Source organism: Rhea pennata, chromosome Z (assembly GCF_028389875.1).
Source record: "Rhea pennata isolate bPtePen1 chromosome Z, bPtePen1.pri, whole genome shotgun sequence".
In the NCBI taxonomy this organism is placed as follows: Eukaryota; Metazoa; Chordata; class Aves; order Rheiformes; family Rheidae; genus Rhea; species Rhea pennata.
In genome coordinates this window covers 20149157-20160494 of record NC_084702.1, presented here as the reverse complement: position 1 = coordinate 20160494, position 11338 = coordinate 20149157, and the positions used below count along the sequence as shown (strand labels likewise).

The window sequence follows — 11338 nt, the reverse complement described above, 5'->3', positions numbered from 1 at the left end:
GGGGGGGGGGCTGGCTTTGCCGTGACCCCCAGCTGTGCTGCTCTGGTGAGGCACTGGCGTGTGTGCTGGGGCCATGCCTAGCCCCCTTTGCCCTTCTGCAGGAGATTGCTGCTGTCTGGATGCAAACCTGCTCTCAGCCCGCTCCTGTGGGGACACAAACTGCTATCGGCTGGACCCCTTGCCCCACGGTGGCAGCGGGGCTTCCCCATCCCCGGGCTGCAGGAAGCACTCAGCTCGGTGTCTGCCCTTACCTTGCACCCCTTTGCTTCTCCTTGCTCCAGGGACATTGCCACTCACTTGTTGCTTTTGGTGCACAGGTCTCTGGCCCAAAGGGTCCCTTGGCCAGGACCTGGGAGGCCACAGGGCCTTCTGCAAGCCCAGCAAGAGGAAGGGGTGTCTTCTCAAATCTGTGCAGCTCGCAGAGGCAGCCTTAGGCGATGTGGGTTGGGGACTTGCCCATCCTTGGGGGGGGAGGGAGGCATGAGGGAGAAGGGATAGAGAGAGGTTATTACGGTTTTAAATCAGGTCCGCAGTAATGGCTTGTTGCGTAAGAGTTCAAGTGCTCAAAGAGGTGTGTTCAAGGACATCAGTGCATTTGTGCCAAGGGGAATGTCTTTTATGGTAAATTAACTCCAGTTAAATTGAATATTTATTCAAAGGGAAACTCCAGCATTTAAAGCTGGTGTTATCAGCTTTTTGCAGTGTCTGGGAAAAGGAAAAGATGATAGGATTTGGGGGGTATTCTGCACCAGATAGGAAAATAAATGTGCTCGCTGTGGTTAACCCCAAGTTTGCCTCATCCCTTCTTGCCTAAGCACCTGCTCTGAACTTACTTTTCAATGCGGTTAATGGAAAGGAGAACCCTGCAGATCTGAGCCAGCTCTGCCAGTGCAGCCTGATACCGAGGCAAGGGGATGTGGTGCAGGATCCTGCAAGGGTTAATGTGTTGGGCTCTTGCTGTTTCCTTGGACGTTACCTGTCTGGTAGGGGTTTTCTCCTTCCCCCGCCCCTCCCCCGTGTTCTCTTGGTTTGTAAATTTATGGGAATTGCAGCTGGTAGACTTGGCAAGCTCCCCTCATTAAGAGCCCTCGCTGAAAATGGGCTGTGTTTGAGCATTTCCCTAATGAGGACAGGACGGGGTTAAAAAGTGACCATTTCATGGTTGACTTGAACCTGCCTACTTTTCTTGATGTGCCGTCGTGAAATGCCCGTCGGGCATAAGAAACGCTCTCGCTCCGGGTGCGGCGGCAGCCCGCGGTGCCTCCCGCGCGGCTGCGGCCCGCCCCGCCGCGCCGCGCCGGCTCCGCGCTCCGCCGCGGCCCTTCCCGCGGGCGCGCCACCGAGTTTCCTTCTCCGCCTCCCTCCGCGAGAAACGCGGCCCCGGGCTCCGGCCCCCCGTCCAGAGCTGCCCCAGGGGGGCTGACACCAGAGTCTGCTCCCCGCCTCCCGCCGCCGGCGGGGCTCGCACGGAGCCGGGGGGCGCCCGCTCCGCACCCCGCAGCCTGCACCCCGCAGCCTGCACCCCGCAGCGCGGGCCGCGGCAGGGGGCGGCGGCCGCGGGGGCTCTGCGGGGATTTTCCGCTTCCCGCGGGGACGTGGGGCACTCCGAGGGGGGGGGGGAACACGGGACGGGACACAGTCCTACCCTGAGAGGAGGGCAAGCAGAAGAAACCTCATGCAGATGACGAGCCCCCCCCCCCCCCCCGCTACCCCCCCGCCTTTCAACTTTCTCCCACCAGAAGAGAGGGAAAATGAGGGATGTTTGCAAAACGTGGTAGTTCCTTCTGCAGTGTTGGATGGTGATTAATAAAGAGGGAGGGCAGGGGAAGGGGATCTGGTGGAAAAGGAATGTGTTTGCAGGAGGAGGAGTGTAAGCGATGATTGTGTAATTAAATAATTAAAAAAAAAAAATCCGTAAGTCTCATTTGGGGAGAGAGCTGGAACGGGGTCCAGAGGGTGTAACCGGTGAATTTTTCAACTTCCAAGTTTTGAACTGTGAGAAAGAGGGAGAGGGGGAGAAGGCGCGCGAGCGAGCAGTGAGGGAGCGAGAGGGAGAGATTTATCGTTTGAATTTTGAAGGGATCATTTTTATTATAGTGGGCGTTTGGAAAGCAGTCTCCGACCATTACCCGCAGAGAGCGAGCGGGCGGGAGGGAGGGAGGGAAGGAGGAGGGAGCGGATAGGCAGCGGGAGCAGGAGGCTGAGGCTGCCGCGAGAGGAGCCCGGCGGTTGCGCGCTGCGGAGCATTTCCCACCCTCGGGGGACGCGCACTCTTGCGCCGGCTCGCTCCCGCACACATGGTCGCTGCCGTGCAAAGTTTCGCCTGCCATCGCTCCGGGATTTTCCTCCTCTGCTCCGGGCTGTAACCTTGAACTTTTCGAGAGCGTGGTGACAGTGCCGTAATAACCCACCAACAACTTCTTAAAAAAAAAAAAAAAAAAAAAAATTAAAAAAATAAGCCAAACAAAAAATCCTCCCGCCCACCCCCCTTCGAGTCCTCCCCCCCCCATCTGCAAAACAACCACCACCAGCAGCAGCAGCAAAAGCAAGACTCCTGCGCCGCCGACTACAAGAGGGTTAAAAGTGTAGATTGGATTTCACCCCGGGAAATCTAGCACACGGAGTGAACTTGAATCTTTGGCTATTTAAGGAGGACTGGGGTTTGTTGTGAAGTTGTGGTGATCCAGGGCAGAGCCCCGTCCTGATTGATTTCATCTTCCTTGAGTCTCAGATGACTGTAAAATGAATAGATGAAATTACTCCTTTTTGAGGCTTTTCTTAAGGGCTCTCCGGGCAGCGCGTTCTCAAAGCGAAGTCATGATGTATTCTCCAATCTGTCTCACTCAGGTATAGACGCCTTTTTTATTTATTTATCTCTCTCTATATATATATATTTATTTTCACATGATTTTTATTTTTATGTGTAAGTTGTTAATGAGTCATTGCTAGTAGTTGTAACGGGTTAAAGGACAGTTGTGACTGCTTGACAGAGCCAAACTCCTCTCGCAGAAGAGAACAGTAGAGAATAAACTGTACCAGGCCATTGTTTTGGGGAGATTCATTCAAAGTGTCACCCATAGACAAATACTGTTAACTGTTAGTGCATAAGAAGTCAAAGGCTAACAAAATGGAAATGAGCATAATTACGCTAAAAAGCAGGTTTGAAAAGTATTGATTTGATTGGAATCAAATGGTCTGCCGTCTTTTCAGCTCGCCAGTTTATGCGACCCTAATAAAAGGGTTTAAGAGGAAAAGTGTTATTTTTGACCAGGGAAAAAAAAAAAGAAAGAAAAAAGGGAGCACTGTCTGGTGCAAAGCAGTCTTGTGCTGTGTTCAGTTAATGCGCTGTCGCAGCGAGGGTGGCCGGAGCGGGGGTGACCGGGCTGCGGAGCGTTTTCGTGTTCGGTTGTGCAGGGACCCGGCACCCCTCTCCCCCGTTAAACTGCAGTTCGTAGATCAGCGGGCATCGCCGAGAGCAGACGCCAGAAGCCGCCCGCTTGCGAGGCGGAGGGCTGCGAGCCGGAGCCCCGGCGGGCGCGGGGGAAGCCGCGGCGCGTGGCGGTGCCCGCCGCCCCGAGGCGCGGCTGAGGGGCGCGGGGGGCGCCGCTTCGGAAGGCGCCCCGGGAGCGCGCTCCGGTGGGAGGTGGGCGCCGGCTCCCAACAGAGCACCGCGCCTGCAAAGCCAGGGGTCGTTTTCCGAAGCTTTCGGGAAAGTCTGTCTTAGGAGGATGTGATGTAAACTGATTAGGCGATAACTGCTTGCTTCCACATTGGTGCAACAAATAGCCAAAGAAGAGGAAAATGCGCAAAAGTATCGTCTGTATTGGTATATTGTCATTAAGCAGCCGGTAACGCGCTGATAGTTCAAAGTGAATAAATAAATACAATTTAAGCTATTCGACAATTAGAAAGTGTTGTAATGCAAAAGGACTCAAGTGTTCATAAATTGTGAATGAAGATGAAAACAATGATAAGGCTTATTCAGTGATTGGATACAGTCCTGTAGCTTTTTGGCTGACACATTTTTTATTGTTTATATTTTGTTTGGCATCTAAGTGTGATTGACTTAGATATGGATATTTTCAGCAAGTAAACGTGAACTTCAGTGGAGCAAAACTAGTAAAGAGTACTATTGAAGTATTTCTTATTCAAAAGAAAAAAATAATATTACACGCAAGAAGCATTTTGTGTAACACAGGTACACACATAGAAATTAGTGCTTGTGGTTGAATCTCCAACCGGTGAAAATTAGTTATGATTAGACTGTCCATTCTGTGAAATTGCTGACAGGCACTAAGACCTCTCTGCAAAAAGATATATTCCTATGGCTAAAATGTAAGAAAGTAGCTTTTACTTTGTAAATTTTCAGTTCCACCTCTAATACACTGGATAGTTCATTTTGCTGTTTCCTACTGTAATGACATTTTCCCTATGTGTTTGCTTTTTTGGGGGGAATTTTCCCCTCGAAGTTGTAATAGATGTCATAATTTTTGCAGGTCTGTATTAAAATACCATACTTAGGCGTACAAAAATACAAAATTATAATACTGCACTTGTACAGCAGTAAGTAAAGAAAGCAGTTTCTTGCTTTCTCGTGTTAATAACTTCTACATAATGTTTTCCAGTTATGCTGTATCATGTGCTAGGTAGAAACAGCTCACATTTAGTGATACATGCATTGAACACAATTGCAGCAATTCGATTTTGATTTGGAAATCTCTGTCTAGAATGAATAAGACACTTTAAATCATTTTTCCTTTCTCTAAATAATAATAAAAAAGAAGATTACAGTAGAAATGAGAATTTATACTTTTGTTATTTATTTATTTGAGGTAAAAGATTGATGAATCTTATTTTAAGTTGCGATTGAGTTAAAATAGAGTTCTCTCTATTGTTTTCTCTGTCTGTAAGCCTGTTTAGAGGCACATTAATTGTGGTAGTATGTGCTTAGAACAAAATATTTTGGTAAAAGTTCTAAACACAGTACACCTGTTTAGACCAAGCTCGTTGCTAAAGCGAGTAGCTCTGTTTGTGCTGAGGCTGCATCGTAGCACCTTTTAGAAGCAAGCCTAACCTCCAAAAGTATGGTTTTAAGACAAGCTTGTTGTCTTAACTGGAATGTTACCCATCACCATTTCAATAAAAGTTTGATTAGGTGTAAAATACCTATAAAGAATAAGGAAGACTTAGCAAATGCAACTTAAATTTTTGGTCCTTTTCTTTTCCTCCCCAATGTGCCCCTCTTTCTCTGTTTTGGAATGAGTATAAACTCCATTTATCTCTCTTGCTGAGGCACGATAGGATGCAGTTACCGCATGCCTTTAAGTGCTTAGTCTCCTGTGATATTTTTACTGTGGTTTATTTTTATAATGTGGTGGTCCAGGAAACTTGAAATAAGTTGTCCTTTTCTTCTCTTACTGGAATATATTGTTTCACTGTGCGCAGAGAAATGCAGGGAAATTGAGTACATGAGGTTTTCTGTATAAAATTTCTAGACTTCTGTCTTATATATTTATTTTATGGTCCTCAGTTCCAACTTGGTTGAATTTATACAAAGTTTAGAAAAGTGGAAGGAAGGAGAAAGGCATTATGTTTTTCCCCTTACCTATTACAAAAAGAAAACTTGGCCTGTCTGTCATCATTATAACACAATTAGACTATTGGCATGTTTTAAATTTATTTACAAGCTGTATATGTATTTCCAAGTAACTTGTATTTTAGTTTAAATTGTCAGTGCACAGTGGTTCACCTGAGCCATTTATTATGACATTCGAAAATCTTACCTCCATAAATCGCTTTATTGCAAGGGCAAGTATGGAACAAGGGTAAGTGCCACATAAAAATCATTTTCCACTATTGCCTATATGAATATTAAGGGAAGAAAAATCAAATTTAGTAGATGGCTTTTTAGAAGGTTTAGTAGAGAATGTGTGTGATTAATTGCAAATCTCCATTTAGGATCGTTTTATGGGCACTTCTTCTTGTCAAGTAATGTTTCATTTGAAAGGAATCCAGAAGCACAATGAATCTCTCAAAGATATCTGATAATATTGCTTTAGAACAGGACGTTCTTTGCTGTGCTTCTCCTTCACACTCTTCCAGATATATTTATAGCTTTAGGAGTTAATGGTATTATGAAGGAAAAGCCCGAACACAGTAAAAAAAAAAAAAAATCGCTCTTTGAAAAGCAAAGCATTCAACCTCTCGAGATCTGAATTTAAAATCTGATGTTTCACTATATACAGTATTTATACCTTTAAAATACTATTAGTTATTGTTGATAATACTATGTGCAGTCACTAAAGGTAAAGCCGTTCCAAAATAGTTTGTCATGTTCTTATTAAAAAGAAAAATCAGATCTGTAATATTCTAATAGCGCAGACTATTTCAATAGTAGTTTTATTGCCATTTTAAGGTATAAATGCTGAAGTCTATTTTAGATGTAGGAGAAATTATACTGGGTCAAAAAAACTTTTAGCCCAAAGCCTGTCAGCCCCCACCTTTAGCCCCCAGCTGTTAGAGTTCCCCAAATCTGTAGTAAATCTGTTTTATTCAGTCTGAAATGGATTGGAAAGATTTAACACCATGCAGTTTCTTTGCTTAAGTTAAATTAAAATTTTATTAACATTTTATTAAACTGCTTTGGTTAAGATGAGTACTGTAGGTGACAGAATAAACTTTCTGTAGTAGGTATAAATGAGGGGAAAAAAAAGCATGGCATCAGAAAGCACATGAAGATAGGGAAGTCTTATCCTGGGCTGTGGTTACTCAGAGCAGTATTGCCTTCCCACACAAAGAGCAGATTGTGGTTTAACTCTTTCCACGGTCTAGTTTTATGTGCCAATATAGTATTAGAATTGTTCAAACCTCTGCTGAAAACTACTAATCAGTTTAATTTTTGCCTTTGTGGCTCTTTGTAAAGCATCATAATGTAATGCAATCATTTAATTTCCTGAATTATGTTCTGATACTGTCTCTTCGCTTTTTTTTGTGGAGGTAACATGGCCACAGATAAGCCGTTTGCAACTTTTCTGTTGTTTTCTGTTTGATTTGAGGGCTGGTAGGGAAGCGCGGTTACTAGACCTAGTATGTTTTTAACATTCAGGAAATTTGGAAGTTTGTTTGAAATTTGAAGATTTAAATACTAAATTTCTGGCCTGAAGGCCAGTAAGCTTCCACAATGGCAGGCTGAACTCTGTATAATTATGAGACCATTAGTTATACTTTCATCATTTTTACCTAATGGAGTTAATCAGCCTACTGATTAAATATAATTCATTCTCTGTCTAGCGTACATCTCTGGCTAAAATACTAGTTTGTTAATTGTACTCTTGGATGTAATCATATAAAAAAGGTAGAGTCTTCGTTTGATTGCACTGAGTCTCCCAGTACGATGAACAATCTGCATAGTGTTTGAAACCAAATATGCGTACACACAGAAAGAGAGATACCTCCCCTAAGGTCTCCCTTCCAAGGCAAAATATAGCAATGTTTGATAAGCAGATCATGCTGCTTTAGACAGTGGATTTGTTCAGGGGAAAGAGGCATTACATTTTGGAAAGGCCTATTTAGATATTAACATGGATGTGTAGGATGATACTTCTAAGTAGACAAAATGAATTAATTTAATTGCTGTAGGATGTACTTGTAGATGACAACTAAGCATTACCTCCTTAATGCAATACATACTGCTACTAGGCAGAAGATAAGAACTTGCAGGTGAAGCCAGATGACAGGAAGGGATATTTTAGAACTGTAAATAAATTGCATGGATTTCACAAAAGCAGTGTTTGACCAGTGGTGCACTCGTAATGTCACTCTGCCACAGCATGCAGAAGCACAAAGAATGCAAAGTTTGTGCCAAGTTGCCATTTTTCATTGTACACCTCAGATTGATTTTTAAGGGGTTTAGAATAATTGCCACACTCATGTGATCAGTTAACAAATTAACTGACTCTGTGGGGCTTCAAATCCCATAGTGGAGCTGCCGGAAGAACATTAATGTAATTTTTGTTCTCAACTTCATAAACTTTAATTTTACAGAGTTTGGGGTGGAGGGAGGGAAGCCCGAAGAGCTGAAACTACAGAGGCTTCTGTTCAGGATTTTTGTGCGACATGCTGTGTCTTTTGCCCACTTTCCCTTACTGTATACTGGTTTCTCTAGTTACCACCACTGGAATGGTGCTGTTTCAGTGCTGGAATGTTGGACGTTTGATAAGAAAATGGATCAAGTTTAATGGCGCATGCTCTTTGTGCCACCAGCAGTCTCTTGCTGAGAGCATGCTCCAAAAGCGGGAACTGTGTGGCATTACACTGAGCATGTATATGCTTTGTGTTTCTGTACCACGGAGAAGAGAAATGAACTGTGGCATTCGCCTCAGCGTTCTGAACATTTCTGCTCAGACTTTTTAAAATCGTATAGTGTCCTCTTTGTGCAATGGTACTTTTCTTGATGTTAGCCGCTCACTCAGATATTTAGATGTTAGAAATAAAACATCTAGATAGCATCTTTTTTTTTTTTTAATGATGTAGTCTGTGCAGCATTGTGGGATGAAGTAAGGGGAGGAATACAAAATAAAATCTTCACATGCTTCTTTCAAAGAGTGAAATATGGGGAAAATGTGATTCTCTGCGTACTTTTGTCTGTTGCCTGACAGCGATAAATAATTGCATACAAGATATTGTGCAGAAATTTGCGTAAATATTAAGTAAATTTTTAGTCTTTATTTGTCTTCATCTTGGATTTCGCTTTAAGGTTTTCGAAAATCTGTTGTGATGCTGCCTTGGTCGTGGGAACATACTGACTTTGAGTTTTCTTCTTCTTTTCTTTTTTTCCCTCCACTTCTTTCCACAGGATGAATTTCACCCGTTCATTGAGGCACTTCTTCCACATGTCCGTGCAATTGCCTACACATGGTTCAACCTTCAGGCTCGAAAACGCAAGTACTTTAAAAAACACGAGAAGCGGATGTCCAAGGATGAGGAAAGAGCAGTCAAGGATGAGCTACTTAGTGAGAAGCCTGAAATTAAGCAGAAGTGGGCATCCAGGCTCCTCGCCAAGCTGCGCAAAGATATTCGCCAAGAATTCCGGGAGGATTTTGTGCTCACGGTGACTGGGAAGAAGCACCCATGCTGTGTATTGTCCAATCCTGACCAGAAGGGTAAGATTAGGAGAATCGACTGCCTGCGACAGGCTGACAAAGTCTGGCGTCTGGATCTAGTCATGGTGATCCTGTTCAAAGGCATCCCCTTGGAAAGTACGGATGGAGAGCGACTCATGAAATCCCCACATTGCACAAATCCAGCACTTTGTGTCCAGCCACATCACATAACAGTATCAGTCAAGGAGCTTGATTTGTTTTTGGCATACTACGTGCAGGAACAAGGTAGGAAGCAGACTGTCATGTTTCTTATGTTAGTGTATCAGCCTTTGATTCCAAGTTGCCCTGTTTCCCCTAAGGGTAGACTTTCAATGAAACATTATTCCATGGTCGATGTATGTAATGTGGGTACATGCAAATATGTAAATCAGCATGTATACGTATATACGTACGCACACTCTCTTACAGACCTGTGTAAATGACATATATGTTTGACATATGTGCTGTGTTCTCTCTCAAGAGAGGGTAGGACATACGAAGGAAGTACTTCAGTTCCTCTGAAGTTGCCATTTTTGTCAAAGAGTGGCAGTATGTTGTGTATTTTTTTCAATTACAACTTCAGAAAACATTCTTCCATTTTATAGGATTTTTTTTCCCCCAGTACTGTTAGCAACAGATGCAGGTATGTGCAATTGCACAAAAGCATAGATAATAAAAATATTTCTTCTCTTCTTTTTAGTTACTAATAATTAACAATTTGTCCTTAATCTGAAAAATCTGCAATTACTCTGAAAAGCAATTGTAGATTTTTTCACCATTACAAAATAAAACATGAGGTAACTTGATCAAAGACATACTGCTTAGTAAATATCGTATGCATTCAGAATCACAGCATACAATACGTACATTTTATTCGTATTTTGCCTTACTAGCTCACATTACTTGTCTGAAACTTACCACATGGATCTCTGTCGCTCTATTTCCAGAGAATTTTCCGTGAAAATTATACTTCTGTAATCACACTGGTATACTGATTTTGTTTGACAGATAACTAAAATATGGGAAGTTGCAGGTATACTAAGCAAGAGCTACTTCAACTTACATTTACTGAATTAAAAGAAAATCAGCCAATGGTAATTATTTATCAGGGGAAATATTGCTAATCATATTACATATTCAGATAGCAATATTTATGTGCTGGTCCTATAAATCATAAATGAACGTGAGCAGATAAAGGTTTTCTCAGATTCTAAGCCTTGTGAAAAGCGTTTTCTCTGTGAAGGGTCATTTTAGTTCTTTTTGATGATTGTTTCATCCTCTAGAAGTATTCGTATTGCTGACTGATCAGCAGTAATAAAGCATTTCTTTTTTAGCCACAAATCCAAACTAGGGAAAGTTTCAACAGCCGCAGATGGCAGGCCATTTCACAACTTGGCCTGGTGGTAGGCAGAAATGGCCTGCAGAAGGGCAGATGGGAGGCTGCTATCTGATGCTCACTGTGTAACTATGGGATTTAAATGAAAAATAAACCAAACTGATTTTATTAATAACAGAAAAAGCAAAACTGCACATGTTTTTCTTTGGTTATAGTTTTTTGTTATCATCTGTGTGTATTCATTCTTTTTGAGAAAAGATACACAACACAAACTTTTTACTTTTAATGAATTTATGTTTTGGAATTTAATTATCCAAATAGTGCTTTATGTTTATGTGAACATATAACTACAGTCCAACTTTTTAGATTATTCATTGTGTAAAAATTTTGTTCATTGTCTTTCCTCCTGCTTGTATTTATTACATTTTTTTCCACAGGAGTAGTCAATATATACAACACTTAAATGTTGTGCAGTGACTTAAGTAGCTGCGCAGTCTGGTAAATCTGATTCCCAATAACATAAAAAGAAAGCTTGCTGTTACAGCATCAAACAAAGTATCTTCTTAACCATGTATGATTTGTACGTTTCAACCACTTTGTGCAGGAGAAGTCCAAGTGGTATTTTGAACAGATACATTTAAAGACATAGATCACTGATTAATTCTGATGCGTTTACCTCTCTCTGATAGTCAAAACTACAAAGAGAGGCAAAACAGTTCAACTAGTTCTTGAGCCAAGGAAACTGGGGTCAGCGTACTCTTATGTAGTGTGGTTTTTTAAGTTGTGGGAAGCCTGTAATTCGAAATAGGAGAAAAAATTGCAGAGCAATTGCTGATTTTATTAATTTAAATGGACTGAGGAT

At 42.4% G+C, this 11338-nt stretch overlaps 1 protein-coding gene across 5 annotated transcripts in view; it reads left to right on the top strand.

Annotated features, from left to right (window-relative positions):
- Positions 1–2179: 2179 nt before the first annotated feature.
- Positions 2180–11338, top strand: part of NFIB (nuclear factor I B) — a 170479-nt gene continuing 161320 nt past the window's right edge. For 2 of the 5 annotated variants that reach the window (XM_062600624.1, XM_062600623.1), the window contains exons 1-2: positions 2180–2847; positions 8855–9386. In XM_062600624.1, coding sequence (XP_062456608.1) covers positions 2818–2847; positions 8855–9386 — 562 coding nt within the window. In that variant the 5' untranslated portion in view covers positions 2180–2817. The remainder of the gene's footprint in view (positions 2848–8854; positions 9387–11338) is intronic. The other 3 variants (XM_062600621.1, XM_062600620.1, XM_062600622.1) reach the window with 2 other exon arrangements.